Consider the following 24,191-nt stretch of genomic DNA (forward strand, 5'->3'; position numbering starts at 1 on the left):
CAAACAAAAGTTTTAGCAAAATCGAACTGGGTAAAAAAAAGAGTGGCTATAGCTCAATCCTAGTAAACCAACCTATTTTCAGATTTCACCGGACAAAAATGCAATTCTTATATTCAAATTAACATAAATAATTTAATAATACATAATTCTATTTAATAAGATTAGATAGAATTACCACATTGTTTTAGACATAAAACAACAAGGTTTTTTTTTAGGTTTAAGTCAAGTAAATGGTTCATTTAGATAGCTCGTTGAAACCCCTGCAATTTCTTAAGCCAGCAAACCATGGAAGTCAAGTAGCCCGACCCTATTGTTCCATAGCAAATTTTAAACTTTAATCAAGGTCTTTCAATAGTAATAAATAAAAGTTGACGGTCTGTTCGCTTGGTCTTTTCGTGTTCATTTTTTAACAAAATAAAGTTATTCCGTAAAGAAATGTCGATTAGTCATTAGTCAAAGCATACTTTGTGTTGTAAAGTAAAGTAAAAAAAACTTGCTAAAAAATTTCTTGTGGGGTGAGGTGACTGACCTAGTTCATCTTCATTTTTAAGTTGCTATTACTATTGAAATTTTAATAGTATTAATAATTAATTATATTATTAATATAATATTTATATTTATAATATAAGATAAGGTCATATTGTATGTTACTGTTACTTAGTAGTAGTCTGTAGTGTAGGTGTAAAATGTAAATAATATAAAATATAAATGAATGATAAAAAACCACAAAAGTTTATTCGTATCTTCATCTGTTTTTTAATTTATTCGACTAAAATGTCAGTTTCTCTTTCTTTTATACCTGCACTTGAGCAACTGTCGACGAGAGTTATTAGAATTTTAGGTTGTAATCCGGGTCCATTCACTCTGCAAGGTACAAATACCTACCTCATTGGCACTGGAAACAAGTTTGCACATTTTTGATCATATAGTAAAGTTTATCTATTTGTAATAAAAATCAGCTTAAACAAGCTTCTTAGCAATGCCATATTATACTTGTATCTTATCTTTTTAACTTTATAATATTGTAATTACTTATTAATTAATTAATTACAAATCTACATTCTTTTTTAATTTTGTTGGTAAGAAAGTATAACTTTGTTGAACAAATCATGCTGTTATTAATTATTTTTTTTATCTTTTCAAATTTTACATTTATTTTGTATATTTATTTATAATTTAATTAAAATTATTAAAATATCAGACTTTTAGACAAAATTTTTTGAAATAAAATCTCACTTTTAGGCGAATACTTTTAGACACAGGTGAGTCAAACAATGCAAATTATTTGGAAAACTTGGTTAGCATCTTGAAGCAGCACAATTCAACAATAAAGGAAGTGATAATCACTCACTGGCATGGAGATCATATTGGTGGAGTGCCTGCTGTATTCAACAGATTCAATGGTCATTTATTTCAACACTAAACATTAATAATTTATTTTGAATTCTTTCTTAATTTTTATTTTATGATGATTTATTTGATTGTTTTTTAAATTTTAATTTATTTCAGATTCAAGTTTGAAAATAAATAAGTTCAAAAGACTGTCAAAGCCAGATGAGAAATTAGAGAATAACATACCGATAAATTATTTAGAAAATAATTCTGTCCTAAGTGTTGATGGTGCCACATTGAAGTTTGTGATTGTTAGTCTTTTTTAAGAAAAATAAATTATATGTTGAATTTTTATTTATAATTTCACTAGTAATTTTTTTGGCCATGTTGATTTTTTCTAATTCAGTATAATTCTTTGTTTTTTCACAGCTATCAAATTTTTTTTTAAATTCTGATTTAGATGAAAGTTTTTTCAATCTCATTCTATGTAGCATACGTTGTCCTTTAAACTTTTTGTCATCTTTTTTTTTCCCAACGATGCAGAACCATCTACACGCCAGGCCATACAGACGATCACATGTCTGTCCTCTTACACGAAGAGAATGCATTATTCACTGGTGACTGTGTGTTAGGGGAGGGAACATGTGTTAGATTGTATTATTTTCATTCAATGCAGCTGAAACTTTTTAATTCATTCATAATAAATTCATATTTGATAGTTTGTTTTCCTTTATAATGTGAATGTCGTTTTTATATTTTTTTTTCTGCTGTTTTTGTAAAATTATTTTCATTTTGTTTACCTGCTAGTCCTTGGGCGAATAATGTCGTTATTGTATTAGTGATTAATTTTTCCAGATAAAAGCAAATGGGATAATTTTGCCATTTTGAATTTAATATTGAATCAATAGATGCCAGCCAACAAACACGTTGAAATGAAACATACGCAGGTGTTTGAAGACCTTCACTCCTACATGAACTCTCTGGAGTTGATCAAAAGTCTCAACCCGTCCGTGATCTACCCCGGACACGGGGCCGTCGTGAGGGACCCGCAGCAGCACGTCAGTGCCTATATCGCCAATCGCAATAACAGGGAACAACAAATCGTCAATGCATTGAGTGACTATGCTGAAAAAACGCCAATGCAAATTGTTGAAATCGTTTATAAGGTTTGTTAATTGACAGTGGTCATTTAATTAATTTGTCTTAAGTTTAGTGTAATTAATTTCTAAATGATATTCAACTAAAATTATTATAATATGCACAGACGACGCCAAGACATCTCTTCCCAGCTGCTGAAGGCAACGTCATCCATCATTTGAACAAACTATTGAAAGATAACTTAGTTGGTATGTAACGTTAAGTGTAGCTTTTAATTATCGATAAATCATTGGTATTCTTATATTTTATTATCAATGATATATGTTTTTATTGGTATCCAGTGTGATAATCTTCTAATTTGTCTATTTTTTTACAGAAAAGATAGAATCTTCAAATGAAACGAGATGGAAATTGTTGAATAAATCGAAATATTGATTACATTTTGTGGCTGTATAAATCATGGATATTTATTATAACGCAAAAATTAGTTTTACACAAACACCGGTTTCACTAGCTTGGTTTGCTTCGGGCGACGTCTGTCAATACTACTTATTTTCATTTATTTCGTAGTTATATGCGCGTGTTTGCGCTCTGTAGTGTACGTGTAATACGTTTTATACGTTAAAACAATTTGCGTGTACAGCAAATTAAACGAGCACAGTAAATATTTTTAACCATACTAATCCATCTCTTATTTTGCAACACATTTTAAATTCATTTTTAGTTGTAATCTGCTCGTTCGTGTTTGCCTTTCTATTTAATAAGTAATTAATTTAAAAAAATGTCTCTTATTAGAACAATCAAATTTTTAGACGAATTTAAATTATTTAACAACATAAATTATTTTGATACATCGCGATGTCTCCTACTTACCAATTTTACCGTTTATGCTCTGGTTATTATTAATTTGCTAATTAATTTAATTAATTTTTTACCATTCATGCTCTGGTTATTATTAATTTGCTAATTAATTTAATTTTTTAAAATCACTGTTGGTTTAGTATTTAGTTAGTGTTTAGTTTAGTTTTTTAAAAAAACTAATTAAAAATCTACCCTGGTTGAATCATAACTGAATTAGAATTTTCTTCCTAGTTTTATTTTTTTTTTGACATTATAAAAAAAATGTTCGAATGTGTTATTAAATTAAAATCACTTCATTGATTATGACATGTCAATTCAATTTGATTTGGCCAGACATGTCTTATAAATAAGCTTTTTAATTTAATTTATTTATAAAATATGAATACAAGTCATATTTAATTTTAAGTTTAAATAGAATTTAACCTACCATTGGGCATTGGCTGAGGTAAGAGCCAAACGGAGTGATTTTTTTAATTTAATGTTCAATAAAATAATTTTTCTAAAAAATAATTTTTTTTCTTCAAGTCATTTAAGTGTGCATTAAATGAAGCAACAGATCAACTGAATATTGATGTCAAAACTTTACACTCGAAAGATAATTCTCATGGTTTGTCTTCGTTTTTCATTTTTTTTTGAATTTTTTTTCAATGTATTCTTTCTTAATTCTAGTTGAAGAAAAGCTCTCAAACTCAGATGATTTCCTTAATATTATGAAACAATTTCAAAAGTTGAATAAAGATGTTCTGGAAGTTGTTAGATGTAAAAATATTTCTATTCAAAATGATGAAATGTTGGCATATTTTTTATTTTTACAAATTATAACTTTAATTTTAATTATAAATTTATGTTCATTTGTTCAATATCTGAAGTAGATAATGTTTTTCAAAATTAATTTAATGGTTAAGTTTTCTATGTGGTGTGCTAAAGAACTCGTGTCTTCATTTCTATAAAGATGAATACTGCAGCTGGTCCAAGGTTTGTCTGAAAATCTACCTAGTCCATTTTTGTCATTAAATTTTTTAAAAAATATTTTGTTTTTTTTCTTCAGATTAATACATATAACGACCTGCTTTGTGATGCTAATGTTACCAGTTTGAATGAAAGTTCCGTCACTTGGTTTGATGATAACATCAACCTTGACGATGTCCTCAAATTAGTGAAATTAACTTTAACAACAGGAACACACGTGGCTTGTATGTGTTTCATTTTCTTTTTTGTTCTTTGAAAATAAAATTTTGATTTGTTGGTTTGGGTATTGTAATTGCATGCTTAACTTTTCTAATGCATGTAAGAAATCTACCATAAATCAGTTGTTGTTGTTGTTGAGTTTGTAGCTTTCAATCTAGAGAGTCAAACCACTCCCATTAAAAAATTTTTTTTTTACAAAGTTATCTCATCCCATTTTTTTATATAAAACTTGCAAATGAAATAGATTCAAAATCTGTCTTCTCTTACATCTATAAAATTTGTTATTCTTCATAATATTCACTGTTTTGTGCACCGTTAAACCATTTTAAATGATATTATTTATAGATCAGTATTATTTAATTTTCAGCATTTTGTTGGTCATTTGATGTTGATGGCTGCTGTGAATGTGCATATTTGGCTGTCGTCAGTGGCGAGTCAGTCATCAGTCTTTGGAGAGTGGAAAATTCTCAAAAGTCAGCTGTCCACCTGTGTTTATCTAATTTTCATTTTATTCATTAATTGTTAATGAATACTAAAAATGATTTCATGATGTCAAATTACATAATCATTTTCAAATTTATAAATTCCTTTTTTTAATCAACCTATGATATTAAATGCTCAGGTATGAATTGGTTCATGTTATTTACTGTTGTAATGAGATCTGCCAAGATGTGATGATGTTCACAATGCAACAACAGCGTGGGTTTTTTTGTTGTTTGAAAAAGTTTGAAAAAATCATCTAAGAAAAATACATTTTTTTATTTTTCCAGTGTTTCTGACTATCATGTATAGAAACGGTTGCATGAATTTACTGAAGTATCAAATTTCACAAGATGGAAGTCTTAAGGATTGTTGCTCCAATTTGATATGGAGTGATGAAGACCAGATAGCATGCACCAACGTTCAATTTTGCCCAATTGTATGTTTTGCTGCTGTTTTCGCTGATGCTCATTCCATTTACTTTATAACTTGTGTGGTTAAAATCTGCGTCTGTACATGCTTGCAATTGTTTGATTGTTGCATTGATGAACTTTCAAATAATTTATAGTTTCATCTACTTTGGCTTCTATCAATTATATCCACCAACACATTTTGCAGAAAAAGTTATTTGTTGCGTCGAAGAATGCAGTCATTATTGTGTTGAAAGTGAATTTAGATGATCTGAGTGTTGTCACTACACAAACTGTTCAAATGATTTTCAAACTTTTTGTTACAAGTTTGTCATTCATTACACCTCATTATTCTATTTTATTTATGCCAACTATGTTTATACTATTAATAATTTTAATAGTTTCTGTTTATTATTGATACAGAACATTTTTTTGCTTCTTTTCCGTAATTTTCAAAATTCATAAATTAAACTTTCTACACTTATGTACCAATAATCCTTCACTAGTTAATAATTTGACACCTAGGTATTGTATGTGGTTCCAAGGAGATATATGTTTCACTTGCCGATGGTTATGTCTTGACAATGCCTTACATTGACTCATCGGGTACTTGTTTGTTTTGTGTGTGTTTTGTTTTGCAATCTTTTCCTTCACTGCTATAAGATGATAATTTTAGTCACATTCTTTAATGGTTTAAGGAAAATTTTAAGTTTGGCGAATGTTATGTACATAAAATTTATTAAACAACATATTTAAACTCATGCTTTCTGTGACATTGTCGTTCTATTGATTTCATAATGAATTACAATTCCGTCAGATGTGTTAAGTGAGACATCTAATGTGTTGAATCTTCCGTGGAGTTGCAGGGATTGGACAGTGATGGGCATTCAACAATCACACAACAAGATTTATCTCATGTGCTCTCTATATCCTTCCAAATTCTACTGCTTCCGTCTTGCAAAGCTTGTTTCTCTGGTTACTTAGTTTATCTTCATTCATTTGTTTTTACCGTTGAGTCGCAAGTTCGTGAAAATAAATTTGGTTCTAATAAATTCATTGAATACATTTTGCTAGGTTCATTGCATCAACCTGAAATCCATTGATGACGTCAGTCACATAATTTTAAATCATGAAGGTAGGATATTTTGAAGAATTGTCAACATAACATCTTCCTTGAAGGCCAATTGAATGTAAAACTTTCCAAAATGCATGCACATTACTATCCTGTAGAACTTGTTTCAGACCTATTTAACTCTCCAAATCTAAAAACTATCAAATATTAAGCGCGATTTGTTCAGACGTGCTGTAATTTAATTAAACGTTTATAAATTTGAATCGTCTGAAAACATTTTAGAAAGTTTCAAGTAGACTCATTCTTGATAACAAACAAATGAAAACTTGTAAGAATAAAATTTCTGTACGTGGATGAGAGTGAACTTTTGTTTTCTTCAGGCACATCGTACAGTTTGCAAGATGCCTTCTGTTACATGAAGTATGAGTTGGCGAAGGGAGCACCGTGGCCTGATTATCTAATCGCTTACATCACTAACTCTTCACCATGGGGTAAGATCTCCATCAGCAAACTTCAGATCATTAGGTTATTACGCCAGTTGATATAAATAAATTAAGAGATAAATTTAAACTATTAACATTCGTTAATCTATCTATCTACATTTTAAATGTTGAACATATTTAGATGTTTATTCATTAAATGATCATTTTGTTGTTTTAAAATGTTTTAAAAGGAGTCTTCTGCTTATCTATTTGTTATACTCAAAGACAGAGGATCCTTTCAATGTATGTTTTATTTTGTTTTTCTATATTATTTCTAAAAAGTAGTTAATTGCTTTGAAACAAACAAACCTATTTATTCTGAAACTTTATCTATAGGTCATCATGAACAGTAATGTTAAAAAGTTGGACTTGCTTCTCCTAAACAGGAGATTTTTATCTTTGTTTGAGAACGATCACTTTGATAGTTTGAATATGAAAGCTAAAGGTACAAAATTTTTATTTAAATATTAAACATTGCTAAAGATTTTATTTCGAAATTTCTTCCAATTTAATTTCTTGAATCACATCCCAGATCAACTGATGCTTGCTATGATTAGGCAGTTCTTGAAATCAACAAACACAGCCCTTCCTAGATTCTTGGCTACGATCAAACCTGCTCAGCCTGTCACGTACTGCCCCGCTTGTAAAACAGGTGTGCTTCATTATTATCCGTTCTAAAAAAAAAACCGCTCATACACTTTAGTTTGTTATACATAAGTTTTGTGCGCTTGCATAATTGAGTGTATTTCATATGTTGCATATCGTATAATTTAGACTAATTATAAGTTTTGTTTTCTGTATTATAAATTTTGTATTTTAATAATTCAGAAATACCGTACGAGAACCACGAGGAAGGGACCTGCAGAAACGGCCACAGTTTTGGTTAGCAGCAATTTGTTCTTAAAATTATTTATTGATGGAAAATTTCAAAAATGTTCATTCTCCAGAGAGGTGTTGTCAAACTCTGCTGCTAACGTGTGACATTCCATACAGATGCTGTCTGATGTGCAACAGAAAGTTCGTCAATTACGACGGTTTGTACGTCTTATTGTTTGTGAAATCATTTCCGAACTTTTTTATACATCAAATTTGATTATTTTATAAAACAAAAGTCAACGAAACATTTTGTAAAAATTGCAATAATTCATGCTATATTTATTATAATTGATTTCGTCGATCTAAAGATGATGATGGAGTGATGTGCCATTTTCAAAGTGACAAATGTCCGATGTGTGGTGGCAAAATCAAGCCAAAAGATGGATTCCAATGATTTCCACTTTATGTTACAACTTTTTACAATTCAATACACATGAAACAGTTGCATGATATTTTTTAAAATGTATGAAAAATAAAATACTTAGTCGAATAAATTGACTTTTTTTACATTCAATTTTGTACAACTATGACAAAAGAAAAGAATCACGTTTTGGCAACGCTATTAACGTGGAATATGTTAACAGTTGTTTCATGGCATGTTCTAAGATTCATATCATACATTCCTATGCTGAACTTGCTCTCTGCTGCTTTGAAGTAATCCAAGCCCCGTCCAATCTTAATTGTCCAACCATTATTCAGTCTACAGAAAAAACAAATTTGTATAAATTACAAGTTAAAAATCAAATTTGACAAATTAATCACGAAAAAGATACCAGCGAAAAATTAATTTAAGTCGATTGCGCTATTTAAATGCAGTTGTTCTTTGTTAGAATTGCTGTTAATCTTGGATATAATCTTAGTAAATTATCTCTAACTTATATATGCTATAAACACAGTCACAACTCACAACATCAATAATGATATTGAAACGTGCGCAAGCCACCTTATTTCACGGTCGTGTAACGTTTGTGAATACTCTACATCCAGTTTAATATTTCTCCTTAACAAACTTTCTTTCAATTCTGACAATTTTATCATTTGAGCATGGGCCGCACCTTGGTCCTGTGTAAATATGTTAATATAAATTCACTAATGTATATTCATTCATTTTCTGTTGACTCAATATTTCTTGCATTACAATAAAATACCAATTCTTTCCCAGTTGTAAGTGAAATTCTTTTAATTTGAGTGCTTTTCACCAACAATTCACACAGCCTAACAAAGTTGGCAACCTTTGAAAAACATACAGGGTGTTATTTATTATAAAGTAACTCTGTGTATTGTGATCCATTTGTGTGAAAATTACAAATTTCAATCAAATCAAATTTCAAGCGAATCAATCGTAGTAGAATGTTAAAAACCTGATGGTTGCTCCTAATGTAAGGGTCGATGACTTCAACCTCTGTCACCCTTTCATCCAAATACCTCCCAAATACCTGTTCATAACTGTGCCCAGTTGAATCACATTGAATCTGAATGACCTCAGATTGGTAATTATTATCTGTTTGATTTAATTGGTTGAGATTTTTGTCATCAATATCAGATTTATAACTCAATTAAATTTATAAATTTAATTAGTCAATTAAAGAAAATTTTTAGCAACCTTTTTTAAGTAGTTTCTTGAGCAATTCAGCTCTGCCCATGTACTGTTCAAATTTCTCCCGCAAAGATATTTTCATTGATTCATCACTAGTATCTGCAACATAAAAGAATGATTGAAGAATAAGGTTACAGTTCATATTACAGATGCTCCAAAATATTTCCCAGGGCCTAAATTAGTCTAACACTTACTATTTAAAGATATTTTGTTATTCATCTGCTAAATTTATTCTGATTTCATGTTTCATCTAAATATCTCACCATTATGAGTTTGTTGGAGGTAATTTGAAAATTCAAGCACTTCATCTGTTTCTTGATGAGTCACATTAATAGCAGTTTTATTTTTTCTTTGTTCTTCTTATTCTGAGAGGCAATGCATGTTGAAGTTAGAGCTTTGGCACACCTTATAATATTTTCTTTTGATTTATCTTTCTCTGTGGCTATAAAATATTGCTGAAAGGACTTTGGAAACTGATGGAGCATGCAATGGGTGAGTCCTTGAATTTTTAATAACATTCACTCCAGCCCTAATCATTTGAGATGGATATTCCCTTTCATCACAGCGCCAGTCTGATTTCTCAAGTGAATTGCTTTCTTTCTACCTTTAGTAGATGTCACAAACTGTAATTCCATGACAACAGATGCAGACTATATAATAAACTTAAGCATGTTGTTGTCTTGCATTTCATAATAAACCCGATCAATCCGGTTTGCAGTTAAGAAGCCTTTGTTTGTTGAAGTTTAATTTTTAAGTCTTGAAAGAGAAAAGTGAATACATATTAATGAACAATAAAAGCAGGTAAACAAGAGTCAAGAACAATGTTTTAAAAAGCTTTATTGCACTATTCCATATGATATCTGTATGAATCATTAAGTAGCATATAGAATAATAATATATATTTTTTATTTTAATTAATAATTTTATTAATTTAATAATTTTTTAATTTATTTGACATACTGAATTTTATTAACCCTTCATAACTTTCAACATTAATTCTAAGCCATTTTCATAACATGGCAATGCTTCCTTGTATTTTCCCAAGTTGTCCAGTTCAACGGCTCTCTGCAACAACATAACAACTCCGGATTCTTGCAAAATAGACATCGGATTGGTGTGATAAAGGCATAACAAAAATGTACCACAAACAAAACAAATGTGAAAAAAAACCCACATATGCAATTAGGAATGTGTCAAGATTTTATGTAAGATCATTAATAATATACATATATATTATATTTAATATACATCTGAGCATGTAAAATTGAGAAATTAAAATTGATAAATAATACTATAACGATAAAATTCAATAAAAATTGTATATATGCATATATGTATGTATCTAATGTGAATGCAAAATTGTGCAATTAAACATGTTTAAATGATTTAAATGGCACTTCACTCATGAAAAATTTATACGGAGAAGGCAAAGTCTGCTTTCGACAGTATAAGACTAAGTTTACTTTTTACGTTTGACCACGTGATTAACTGTTCAGACGACTATTTAAAAGAGTTAGTGCAGTCGACAAACAGGTGGTACTTTTTCAAATTTTTCTAAATTTTTGATTCGAATGTTAATCCAAAATTGATTAAATTTTTTTTAAAAATTATGGATAAAATGTTGAATTTATCTGAAAAAGATTCAGCTTCTGTGACAGCCCTGCAGCAGACGAAGAATAAATGTTGGAACATTTCATTTCAGACTGGCCTTGTTAGAAAGTCAATTAGAATTAATTTGGACAGCAATGGAGAACTTTCAATGGAAAATCTCAAAAGAGCTGCATGTGTTTTCATTGATGAGAACGTAAATTTTTAAATTTTTATTATTCAAGTTGAATTCCATTGCTTTTTATAACATTTTATTAAAATTAAAACTTTCTTCACAATTACATTTTTAATATTGATAATTCAATTAATTAATTACTTTTTATTTATAAAAATCTAGAAGTAATTTTTTTAATAATTACCAAAAATTTGATGATTTATTTTTCACTTTCATTTTGTAGTTTATTATTTAAACAACTGCAATTGCTCATTATCAGTTTCCAGAACATGGCTTCTGCAACTTAACAGACAAGATCTTGCTATTCAAACATGATCTTTCTGATATCAATATCCTCAAAATGATTAACAATGTTTCAGATTTAGTAGAAAAAGCCCTCATTGAAGTTGTGTTGTCAGGTTAGAGTTTTATATTAGTTTTCCTCTTTTGGTTTTTTTTTACATATTTTGAGCTTTGATGTTAAATTAAGACTGTTTCTGCTTATTAAGTTGCATTTATTCATAATTTAATGACAGGCTATAATCATTCAATAACTCAATAAGTGATATTGAATGATTATTAGCTTTTAAGTATATTTGCTATGGCTCACAATGAAATTACATATAATATACTATCAATACCGTCAAATAGTCAAATAATTTGATACTTGTTTATCATTCCTATTTGCATTTCTGACTCATGTGGATAAGTGGCTACATAGGAAAACATTTTGGCCCAATCATAATAATTGTTGTTAGAGAATGTAGGCAGAAAAACATTTTGGCCCAATCGTAATAATTATTGTTAGAGAATGTAGGCACTTGTTTTCATGTATGAAGTACATTTCATGTGTGAAGTACATGCGCTCGCGCGCACACACACACACACATAATATATATTTAATTCAATTTTTTGATAATGCACAAACGTCAAAATATGCATATGCAATGCAATATTTTCTGATTTGATATATCATGAAACAATATAGTGATTGTAGTTTTTAGAAACTAGGCCAATAATCTTTTATAATTTTTGTACTGGTATACAATTGCAATTCATTTGTTCTATACTTGTATATAGCCATAATATAAATGTGTGAAATTAGATGGGTTATTATTATATTTATTTATATGCTTATAATCTATTATACAATGTCCTTTCAGAAGCAATTAACCTTTAGTCTTTTGTTGTTCAAATCATCAAATAGATTGTTATTTTTGTTATTGTTTATGATTTTTAAATTTTTATTTAGTAGTTGTTGTAGTAGTAGTAGTAGTGGTGGTAGTAGTATTAATAGTCAGAGGCACAGTTAGAATATTTTTAGGTGAAAACAAAATTTTTGAAATTCTTCTTCTTCTTCTTCTTCTTCTGCAGTTTTACGGCGTTTTAGCTCTGATAGGCTATCTTTACGCCCTTGGTCTTTGTTGATTCTATTTTCTTTTATGGATCTTCATTGACCCGTGAGGCAATTAAATGTTGTTGAACATGTTTATTTCTTTAATGAATGATAACAGGTTTTGTAATTTTCCATCTTTGAAAATTGATCGGATATCATTTGGTATTTGATGTTTTTTCCTGATTTCATTGTAATTTTGACATTCTATCAATATATGTTGGATTGTTAATTTTGTATCACAGTTCTCGCAAATTGGAGGGTTTGTTTTGTTGAGAATCCATGAATGAGTTATTTTAGAATGACCGAGTTTTAATCTATTTATGATGTTTAAATTGTTTCTACTAAGTTCGTTGATTTTGGTGTTTTGTGAACTATTTAGTTTTGGCATAACTATTTTGAGGAAGTTAGCTATTTTATCCCATTCTTTTTGCCATTTGGAACATATGAGGTCGTTTGTCATCACTCTTATGTCGTAATATGGAATTGGAGTGTTTGATGGGGGATCCAAGTGCGCTTGTGCTGCCAATTGATCTACCCTTTCATTTCCTTCAATACCAATGTGGCTAGGAATCCAGATTAATGAAATATGATTATTATTGCTTATTATATCATGTATTTTGTTTTGGATCTGAAGAATTAATTGATGGCGGGGATAGTACTGTTTCAATGCTAGGAGAGTTGACAACGAATCTGTGAATATCTGATAGTTTTTCCTGTTGAATTGTATATGGAGGATAATGCCATGTCTATCGCTGTTATTTCCGCTGTGTATATTGAGGTGTAGTTTGGAAGATGCTGAGTACGACTGTTGGTAAATTGATATTGCTGCCGGAAGATGATTGCTGCTGTTGTTGAATTTTCTTTCTTCGAGCCATCTGTATATATTTTAATATTATTTTCATTATTGCTTAGTTTTTCTTTATACATAGTTTTTGCCAGCTCTTGGTCTTTGTTTGCACTTGTTATGGATGTGTCAATTTCGGGGTAAGACATTAGCCATGGAGGGGTTTTGTGGGTTATCTCCTCTAAAATCTTTGTTTTATCTATTTCTTTGATATATTCTTTTAATCTTATTGCAATTGTGGGAATGGATTTAATTTTTGTTGGTCGATTTTTACTCATTATGTATTTATAAGCAGGATTATCTATTTGAGTTCTTATTTTGAGGTAGTAATTTATTGATAGTTTTTGGTGTCTAAGACATAGTGGCATCTCTCCTGCTAATATATGAAGGCTACTTGATGGAGATGTTTTGAATGCACCCAAACATCTTCTTAAAGCTTCGTTTACTATTGGCTCAAGTATTTTCATATAGGATTTCCTGGTGCCACCATATACTGGGCCGCCATAATCTAATATTGGTCTTACTGTTGATCTGTAGATTGTTGTCAAATGCTTTTGATGTGCGCCCCATGTGTATTGAGATAATGCTTTAATTAAATTGAGAGCCTTCAGGCATTTCTTCTTTATCTGTTGTATATGGGGTATGAAATTTAACTTTGAATCAAATATTATTCCTAAGTATTTATATTGAGGAGTGAATTCTATGAGATTGTTTTGAAAAATCAGTTTGGGATACGTTTTATTGCGTTTTCTTGAAAATAATATTGCTTTTGATTTAGATTTTGAGAATTGTATTCCATTTTCTTTCGACCATTTCTCTATATCCTTCAAGGTTTTATTTATTTCTGTCTGCATTTTATTGGTGTCTTTGTCTTGGAAAGAAATGGTTATGTCGTCCATATAGAGAGCTATCATTGTGTTTCTAGGGATTATTTTTGTTATATTATTGATGCTTAGACAGAACAAGTTTGGAGACAAAATACTTCCTTGCGGAATGCCTAATTCTGGAGACATTATTTCTGATAGGGAGTTGTTGACCTTTACAACGAAACTACGGTTTGTTAAAAAGGCTTGAATGAATTCTGGCAGACGTCCTCTTACTCCTGCTTCATATAGATTCTTTAGAATTCCATAATTCCAAGCAGTGTCATATGCTTTTTCTATGTCAAGAAATATTGTTACTACTTGCTTTCCCTGATTCAAAGCTTGTCTTATGGAAGTTTCTAGTGACACCAAGTGGTCCAATGTTGATCTTCCTTTGATGCCTCCACATTGTACGTCAGATATGATTTTATTTTTTTTAAGGTACCAAGTTAATCTATTGTTGATTATCTTCTCCATTATTTTGCATGTGCAACAGGTCAGAGATATTGGTCTGTAGCTGTCTGGTTGTGATTTTGATTTGTTTGGCTTACTTATAGGGATTACTATTGCCTGGAGCCATAATTTTGGTAGTCTTCCATTCGACCATATATAGTTGTAAATTTTGAGTAGTATTGTTTGTGACTTTTGAGAAAGGTTTTTAAGCATTTTATATGATATTTGATCTGGACCAGGCGATGAATCTCTGCTATTGTCAATTTCATGTAACATTTCTCTGATGGTTATTGGGGTATTATAAAATTCTTGATGTTCAGTTTTGAAATCTATCTGTTTATTTTCTTCTTTGGTTTTGATGGCTTCAAATATATTGTTTTGATTTTTGGTGTATTGCTGAAATTTATGAGCCAACACATTTGCTATTTCTTCATCTGTTTCATATATTTTTTTATTGATGATGATGTGATTTGTTTTATTGTCAGAATTTTTATTTTTCATTTTTCTAATCATTTGCCACACTTTTTTAACGGGAGTATCTCCTTTAATGCTATTGACGTATGAGTCCCAACAAGTTTTCTTTTCAATTCTCACAACTCTCCGAGCTACAGCTTTCAATTTTTTGTAATTTATCAGATTCATTTGTGTTGGATTGTCTCTGAATATTTTGAATGCTCTTTGTTTTCCTTTAATTGCACTTTTGCAATTTTTATTGAACCATGGATTTAGTATTTTATCTTTCTTATTTTGCGTAGTCGGCATTATCTGTTTTATGATTGTTGTTATTATGTCTATCCATTTGTCCATTGAGTTTTCATCAATTTCTTCAATATCCTTCATCATTTCATTTGTCATTACTTGAAATTTATTCCAATCTATTTTATTGTAGTTCAATCTGTTACATTCATAATTTGTTGCTTTAATTTTCATTGATAAAATTATTGGGAAATGATCACTGCCGTGAAGATCCTCTTCAGCTTCCCATTCAATATCTTCAAACATTGTTGGGGATGTCATAACTAGGTCAATTATGGATGATGTATTTGTGTGCTCATGGAACATTGTTGGAGCTGTTGGTTTGATGAGGCAAATGTTATTTTCTATAATGGTTTTTTTCTAATTCTTTGCCTTGGGTATTTGAGTTTTGGGATCCCCATAACTGGTTGTGAGCATTAAAATAGCCGACAAGGAGAAACGGTTTAGGGATTTGTTGAATTAACTGTTTTAATTCTTCCGATTTCATTATATTGTTAGGTTTGATATATCCATTGCATATGGTAAATGATTTGTTGCATGTGACTCTTGAAGCTATGAAGTGATGATCAGTTTTTAGTTGATGAGAAGATTGTGTGATCTTATGATGTATATATATTGCTGTTCCAGCTGATGGATTTGTCTTAGTTGGAGTGGCTGCTTTATAGTATGATGAATAATTTTTTAAGATTATTTGTTTGTCATCAGTTGTTTTTGTTTCTTGGAGACAGATGATGTGAGGTTTGTATTTTGCTATTAATATTTGTAATTCAGGTAAATTGTTTCTCATTCCTCTTATGTTCCATTGTAGTATTATTATATTATTATTGTCATTTCTGTTTGGGAAGTCTTCATATGGATATATACTATTTTTATTTATGCTGCTCTGGTTGAATTTTGTTTTATTTTCTATTTTGTTTGTTGTGTTTTTTGTATCACGATCCGTGTTTACTTCTGCTGGGCTTTTTAATTGTTGTTGATTTGTAATTAGTACATCTTTCATCATCACTATCATCATTGAAGCAGTCATCATGCATGTCTTCATCAGAAAGAAACATATATGGGTCATTACTTTCATTCATATTTTCTTTTGGATTTGAGGGTTTGTTATTTGTTTGTTTTATTTTTTGACTTGATTCTGATTTTTTGGTTTGTGTTTGATTTTGAGCATCTATATTTGTTTTTTTTTAAATGACTCTATGCAAGGATTTATTGGTGTTTTTATTAGTTCACATTGAACAGCTTTGTCTGACATTGAAATGTTCTTTTTTGCTATTTGAGAATATAACGGTTTATTTTCTTGGCAGATTTGATTTTTGGCTTGACTGCAGGATATGTTATTGTCAATTTTTTTCTTTATTATTTCTTTTTCTATTTTAAATTTTTGGCATTCTTTTGAAATGTTTCATGGATTTCATTGCAGTGATAGCACTTTGGTGTGTTTTGACAAGGAGATTCCCACGTGTGCTTGTGCCCGGGTTTCCACACTTTGCACATATGATTTCCTTGCTTTTGCATACTTTGTGATGATGTCCATATTTCTGGCATCGTGTGCATCGCATAGGAGGTGGAATGTATCTATCTATTTTTAAAGTTTGGTAACACACTTTTATTTCTGTTGGAGGCTGTGGGTTTTGAAAAGTTAATATGTAAGTGTTGGTGCTTAACTTCTGATTATTTTTTGAAATTTTAATGTTATATATATCACAAACTCCTTGTTTTTCCAATTCTTCTTTTATTTCTTCCTCTGTGCAATATTTAAATAGTGTTGTTTTGATAACTCCTTTACTTGTATTGAGTGATTTATGAGGATAGCATTTGACTTTTGTATCTATCATATAGTCGATTTTTAAAGCTTTTTCTATTTGGGTTTTTTCTTTTATCTTGAAGATAATTCTGTTTGGTTGTATTTTTATGAATTGCAGTTCTCCAATGTTCATTTGAAAAAATTTTTGTATTTTAAATACCGATATTTTTCCAAAATCATGACTGACGCCAGAATTTTGCGGTTCAATAACATAATACATCGTTCCTTCAAGTGTTGGTGTCTGTGTTACTATGGATGACAACACCCTCGTTCTCTTCTTTTGTGGCGCCAGTTTCACCGACTGGCCCACCCGGTAGAGTAAGCAATATGAATTACCGCAACTACAAGAATTTACTTTTTTATTAATTTACACTATTAAAAATTAACTTTTTGTAAACAATTCTCAAAAAATTTGAAATTGTAATTCCGAAAAACGATTTTTAAGCAGAATTTGAAGCTACGAGATAATACTCCCTATATCGCTCACCCCAGAATCCTTTTTGAAATTCAATAGTTATTCCCCATATAATTAAACTTTCAACAAACAGACAAATCAACTTACAAATAAGCAAACCAACTGACTAACTAACAAACATCAAACAAACAAGTTAACAAACAACAAACATTCAAACAGCTGATGTTATCATTGAGGACCTGAATATTAAACCACACAATCTTCATTCTCACACGTACAAATCTCCACATTTTTGTGATCTTTGTGGTGAAATGCTTTTTGGACTGATCAAACAGGGACTCAAATGTGATGGTCAGATCATTTCATACTATTTTTTCTCTCTTTCTTAAAAATTTGAAAGTCCATAATTTTATTCTTGCAAAGAAATAGTCATTTTTGTATTTTCATGATTTTTGAGATTTTTTATATTTTTATTTGAGGTTTTATTTTTTCAGTTATAAAATGATATGATTAGTATGTCTTTCATTGTATTTTTTTTAAATGCTCCATACTTCTATATAATCTTCTCATAATATTTCACAATGCCAACACCATCTTTGTGTAAATAGCAACATTGAAATCAGCATGAAAAGTAGAACCAAAAATATTCATAATATTTCTAAAATGCCAGTTAGCACCAATAAAGACAACTGTTACAACAACAAATAAATTGAAAATATAATTGTTTCCCATAGGCTGTCACATGAATTTTCACAAGAGATGTTCCGACAAAATTCCAAACAATTGCAACAATTTAAAATTTCTACAGCATTCATCTGGAAGCTCTGATCAAGAGGCAATGGAAACAGATGAAAATCAAGTCATTCATTGAATATATTGATTCTTTTGTTATTAATATATCAAATGTATGTTATTTGTTCATTTCATTCAGTCCACTGTTCTTGGAATAGGTCATGAATTATTTATTAGCTTATCAATTTACCATAAATTAATTTTGTTCATTATTCATTAAACATATCACAGTGAAACTGTTTCAACATTTGTAAATTGATGCACACGTTCAATTTTTTTCTTTCTCTCTCTTACTAATACATCTTTCCATAGACTACATTGGCAAAAACAATCAGCACTTCAACGAAAAGTAGTTCCCGAAGTCAGAAAAATCGATCAAAGTCATGGAATGGTCGTCCTCTATGGATGGAAAAAGAATATGCAAGCAGGATCAAGGTGCCTCACACGTTCGTTGCACATACCTACACCAGACCCACTGTCTGCCAACATTGTAAGAAACTGCTGAAGGGATTCATTAGGCAGGGGATGCAGTGCAAAAGTTGGTTATGCTGGTGTTTCAAAGCTGGTTTCTAATAATAAATGCTTGAAATTGGGTTTATGTTGGTTTGTAAAAATCTGACGGCTTATGTTGATGTGTACTTAAATTTTTGTTTATATAGTGATGTTTATTTGCCATGGAGGTGATTGTGTGTGTGTAGTTATGTTTTTGCGTTGAATTAGAATTGATACAAGTCAGCAAAGATCACTAGGTGACAACATTAGCAATATTTAATGAACAGATTGCAAGTTCAATTGTCATGCCAGATGCACCTCACTGACGCCTGTCAATTGTCCTGGAGAGATCCAACGAAGTTAGATTGTGCTAATGGCCTTACTGACGATGATGAGGATGATGATGTCGACGACACTTAACTTCACCAGTTTTTTTATTTGCTAAAAACTTATTATAAAAATAAAGAATTAATGTATTTACAGTTCATAAATTAAATAACATTTTTATGCATACATTTCCTCATCTATTTTTATGGGTTGATTTCTGTATACATGTACACTTATACATTCTACGCTTCAAATTTGAATAAATATTTTTTTCCGTTTATTTTGTTATTCATCAATTAATATTTTTCATTCATCCACTCATTCATTGGCGTGGTAAATTTGTGCATTGTAACATTTGTTTGCTCTTTCATTCTGTAGTGGGTCATGCTCCACAAGAAAGCGCTGAACGGATGAAATCAGCTGCTGAACCAGAGGCATCAACACAAATCTACCCAACATCATCAGCACCTGATGAAAAGCAGGTGAAAGTGGATGTTAACGAAATTGTTGATGAGATGACCATGTAGAATACAGATTGGTCGTCCGTCAGTTCACGTCTACGTATGACTTAATTGAGTTAATGATTTTACATGCTTTCGTCGACATAAACTTTGATAAAGTTAATTTCTATAAAACATTTTTAATTCCATAAAATTTTAGTTTTTAGCGACAATAAACATTTAACCGATATAACCAGTATATTTTATACTCTAAAAAACAAGATGACTTAATGATTCAATGTTTGAACTTGTCGGTCTGTCATTATTTTAATCAATTGCCTACAATCATTTATAAAATATGTTTGATAAATAAATGCTTACCTTAAAACGGCTCACCTTAAAAAGATCTTGATGGCTGGTGCTTTGTAATTTGCCGTGTTTATGATGTCGAAATTTGCTGCTCCTTAAATTTGCTTCTAAATTTCAATAAATTACGATTGATGTTGGCATTAAGTAAGCTTAAAGAAAATTATTCTGTTTGTACCCAATGAAAACCGCTACTTTTGGATTTCTCATGAATAGTATTGTAAGGTGAGTACTTTCAACATAGGTGGTCGCTATATAAAGTAATATACTAATCGAAGTTTATTTTCGTTAGCAAAAAATAAACTTTTAAAAGTCCGAGCGCGCCGAAATTCATCGTGTCAGTTTCGCTTTTTTTGTACACAAGATTTGATGATAGTGATATGGAGAGAGATCTTGGAACGTTTCCCATACATGGCTCTCTTCATACGAAACTAACAAATGCTGGATTTAAGCTGGTCGCTGATGTCATTGACTACAAAGTTTCTGAGCTGAGCAAAGGTAAGGTAGGCAGCCGTCATCATAATAATAATGGCCATGATAGCCAGACCTAGTTATTGTTATTAAGTTATATATTATAATATAAATAACTATAACATAACAGTTATATTTTATTTTATTTTTGTTTTTAAGAAATTTATTTTTATTGTCTATTCATGTTAAAATATTTTATATATATATTTTTTATGGGTAAATTTTTTGTGTTACATCATCTGTATAACTAACAAGAACAACATTAAAATTAAAGTAAATAAAAAAATGAATATCTGATAAAATTTATTATTTATCGGTTATAGAAATAAATATCACCAATGAAGAAGCTCTCGACTTTTTACAATTAATAAAAAACGAATCACTGAAAAAAGAATGCAAAACTAAAGCTGTAATACCACATGATGAAATTGACAGCAACTCCAAAACAGCATTACAACTTCTGCAATTAGACAAGCAGTGTATTGTCACATTTTCAGAGAAGCTTGATAAATTGCTTGGTGGAGGTGTTCAGTTAGGGAAGGTAACTGAAATCTGTGGTCCTCCTAGTGTGGGTAAAACTCAGTTATGGTTTGTTTCAAGCTTTTATTTAAGAGCATTCAATCTAATTTAATCTATTTCAAGCTTAAATTTAAAAGCATTCAATCTACTTTTAATTTGATAATATGATTATTTAAATTACTTTTTTTATATTCCTAGTTGTATAAAATGCTATTTATGTAAGAATTTTTAAATTGAATTATATTATTTTCATTAAAATCCATAACAATTTTGACCAGTTTCCAATTAGCTGTCGATGTCCAAATACCAGAGTGCTTGCATGGAGTTGAAGGTGAATGTATCTACATTGATACAGAGGGTAGTTTTGTTGTGGAGAGGATTTTAGATATTGCAAGGGCCACTGTCTTGCACTGTCAATCAATTGTGGTTGAGGGTGATCTCGTTGAAAAAAGTTGTCTATTTTTTCCAAATATTAATAGTTTTGAACAATGCTTAATTTTATTTTTTACATTTGAATAGGTAAGGAGATGGTTGAAAATTTTCATGTTAGGTCCATACTTTCTCGAATACACTACTTCAGATGTTTCGATTACATTCAACTAATTGCACTTATGCATACTTTAGATGAATTTTTAAGAAAAAATGGAAAAGTTTGTTAATTTTTCAAGTTTTTAGCATTATTTTAATTTTATAGTTAACAAAAATTTTCATTAGGTGAAGTTGATAATTGTAGATAGTATTGCCTATGTGTTTCGTCATGATTTTGAGGATTTTTCGTTGAGGTCAAGATTGTTGTCGGCTATATCTCAGTCCATGAGCAAGTTTTGTACTCAATACAAACTAGCAGTGAGTCAGCTTTAATTAATTTATTGTTAATTTATTACCTTTTAACTTTTACTATAAAAAGTAATATATATTATATATTCAAAAAAGTTGAATCTATGAAAAAAGAAATTTAGCGTAAATTTTTAAATTTCTTTTAACAAATTTTTAAAAAAGGTTGTCTTAACAAATCATATGACCACAAAATTTGACAAGAAGCACAACTCATTTTTGGTGCCTGCCCTTGGTGAATCGTGGGGTCATTCATGCACATACAGAATCATTCTGCACTGGGTGGGGACAGTGAGGCATGCCCTTCTGTACAAGTCACCATCTAAAGAGGAATCCAGTGCTCCCTATCAAGTTACTGTATGTCATAAATGCTGTTGATTAATTCATTCAGCATGTTTAATAAAATTGTTTATTTGAATTAAATTTGTAAATTAAAATTTTTATACTGCTATCTTAAATATTTCCATCTAATTGTGTGTCACAGACAAAATTATTCAATTTGTTTTCATATTAAAGTATTTGCAAGCACAATACAATAGTCAATGCTCATTTTCTGATTTAGCTTAATTGTTTATCATCATCGTGACTAAATGTGACAAAATTCTAAAATTATGCATTGTTTATTTGTTTTTAATCACCAAGGTTGCTGGAGTAAGAGATTTATAGAATTCTATAAAAACTGAACAATTCTATAAAAGCCGAACAATTTTGTATAAACTGAATGGTTCTATATAAACAATGAAATGAAAAATGAAAAACGAGATGCCTATATTGACAAACATATCGTTAAAACACTGTAGATGATTGTAAGTATAAAAAATTGTTTTAAATTTAAACATGGAATGAAGTTTCTAAAAATAGAAATAAAAAGATTTTTTTGTTTCTCTGTATATTTAGTTCACTATAATACAAAAATGATTAAAAATGTTTTCACATTGACTTTAACTTTAATTTTAGTTAATGTCTCTTCAAGGTTTCAATCAAACTTCCAAGCTTCATAGCGCCCCTCAAGTCACCAGAGACTGACAACTGACCACCGATGTATGCATTGAAAGGACTGATGCGTTGCTCCATCAAATCTTGCAACACTTCTTGAGTCATCATTAGAACGACATCAGGGTCGACTAAGTACGGATAACCTATGCCAACTTTTCCATCTCCGTTTTTCAAATCAAGAAAAAAGATTACACTATCGTTTTTATCTTGGTTGGGATCATTTGGTGTTATGGCGAACTTGTACAACAAATCAAATTCTCTTACCAGTGTACTGTTCAATTGTGCAGAGACCAAACTCATCAAGTATCCAACTGAATTTGCAATTTTAGAGTTGATGAAGTTTGTATCATTTCTGATCTGGTCCATTTTTGTTGTGGGGATGGAGTTAATTGATTTCATTTTTTCTGAATTTTCTGCGTTTTCCTTGTTTCCCAAACCAAAATAATTTTGAAGTTGTTCCATGGGCGGATTACTAGATCCAGGTGGAAAGAGAACTGGTCCCAAGAAACTTAATGGATTATTTGAATTTTCATTGAGCTGGTTAGGTTTTGAGTATAGCTTTGGAGCAGATAATTCAATCTTGGTGACTGCCACTCCCCACGGTCTGGTTGCTTCATTCACTTCATCTTTCAAACCATCAATGATACTTTGTCTGGAGGTTTCCAGTTCAGCTAAGTATCTCCTGCCGACGTGTTTCAAGAGAGATGTTTGACACATGATTCTCGTAGAATGGTTGAGATCCTGGATGTTGTTGATGGATTTCAATGGATCAAATACTTGATAAAACACTTCTGCTCCAATTTCTATGACAGCACTGTCTACTGTGATAACTTTTTGCGGTGGAACACTGAATGCTTTCATTCTCATATCCACCCTAGCCCAGCTGTCGATGCATGGAAGGACTATAGCGTACCCTGAATTCGTCGTCTGCATATATCTACCCAATCTAAAAATAACAAAACGTTCGTAACTTTTTGAAACCTTGAGCGTAAATATCAGCGATACAGGTAGGGTGAAGATGAACACTAGGTAGCACACAGCTGTGGCCAATAATGAACTAACGTAACAGAGAGACGACTGTTTTGACTCTTCTACACCATTTTTCTCACTCAATTGATTGTATGTGAAGACTGATCTGTACTTTCCTTGTTGTATTCCGTACGAAAAATAGCTGGGACCGTCGAGTGCGTCAAACTTCACTTCCGTACACTCCGGCTCTTTAGATGGCAATCTCATGTATTTGTTGTGCACCATGTTGAACATCA

General features: G+C 30.5%; 6 protein-coding genes across 6 annotated transcripts; 4 read left to right on the top strand and 2 right to left on the bottom strand.

Annotated features, from left to right (window-relative positions):
• Window positions 1-774: 774 nt before the first annotated feature.
• On the top strand, window positions 775-2,686 carry HELRODRAFT_73524 (hypothetical protein; the record flags this gene model as incomplete). The annotated part of the gene is made up of 6 exons (XM_009014404.1): window positions 775-905; window positions 1,243-1,403; window positions 1,510-1,633; window positions 1,876-1,978; window positions 2,280-2,498; window positions 2,597-2,686. 6 exons carry the CDS (start codon window positions 775-777, stop codon window positions 2,684-2,686), a joined length of 828 nt encoding a protein of 275 aa, XP_009012652.1.
• A 4,579-nt stretch (window positions 2,687-7,265) lies between these two features.
• HELRODRAFT_168562 (hypothetical protein) lies at window positions 7,266-8,193 on the top strand (the record flags this gene model as incomplete). The annotated part of the gene is made up of 5 exons (XM_009014405.1): window positions 7,266-7,368; window positions 7,456-7,575; window positions 7,752-7,805; window positions 7,871-7,957; window positions 8,108-8,193. 5 exons carry the CDS (start codon window positions 7,266-7,268, stop codon window positions 8,191-8,193), a joined length of 450 nt encoding a protein of 149 aa, XP_009012653.1.
• Window positions 8,194-8,342: 149 nt separating this feature from the next.
• HELRODRAFT_73540 (hypothetical protein) lies at window positions 8,343-10,503 on the bottom strand (the record flags this gene model as incomplete). Its single annotated transcript, XM_009014406.1, has 6 exons — window positions 8,343-8,499; window positions 8,743-8,861; window positions 8,948-9,031; window positions 9,161-9,300; window positions 9,403-9,495; window positions 10,371-10,503. The coding sequence occupies 6 exons, from the start codon at window positions 10,501-10,503 to the stop codon at window positions 8,343-8,345; spliced, it is 726 nt and encodes a 241-aa protein (XP_009012654.1).
• A 502-nt stretch (window positions 10,504-11,005) lies between these two features.
• Window positions 11,006-11,582, top strand: HELRODRAFT_168564 (hypothetical protein; the record flags this gene model as incomplete). Its single annotated transcript, XM_009014407.1, has 2 exons — window positions 11,006-11,200; window positions 11,439-11,582. 2 exons carry the CDS (start codon window positions 11,006-11,008, stop codon window positions 11,580-11,582), a joined length of 339 nt encoding a protein of 112 aa, XP_009012655.1.
• A 6,337-nt stretch (window positions 11,583-17,919) lies between these two features.
• Window positions 17,920-19,337, top strand: HELRODRAFT_73871 (hypothetical protein; the record flags this gene model as incomplete). Its single annotated transcript, XM_009014408.1, has 4 exons — window positions 17,920-18,040; window positions 18,424-18,548; window positions 18,794-19,019; window positions 19,261-19,337. Coding segments are annotated over 4 exons (549 nt in total), but the record flags the coding sequence as incomplete, so codon positions are not given.
• A 3,559-nt stretch (window positions 19,338-22,896) lies between these two features.
• HELRODRAFT_150560 (hypothetical protein) lies at window positions 22,897-23,976 on the bottom strand (the record flags this gene model as incomplete). Its single annotated transcript, XM_009014409.1, has 1 exon — window positions 22,897-23,976. A coding segment is annotated over one exon (1,080 nt), but the record flags the coding sequence as incomplete, so codon positions are not given.
• Between the last annotated feature and the right edge of the window lie 215 nt (window positions 23,977-24,191).

Source organism: Helobdella robusta, assembly GCF_000326865.2.
Source record: "Helobdella robusta unplaced genomic scaffold HELROscaffold_13, whole genome shotgun sequence".
NCBI lineage: Eukaryota > Metazoa > Annelida > Clitellata > Rhynchobdellida > Glossiphoniidae > Helobdella > Helobdella robusta.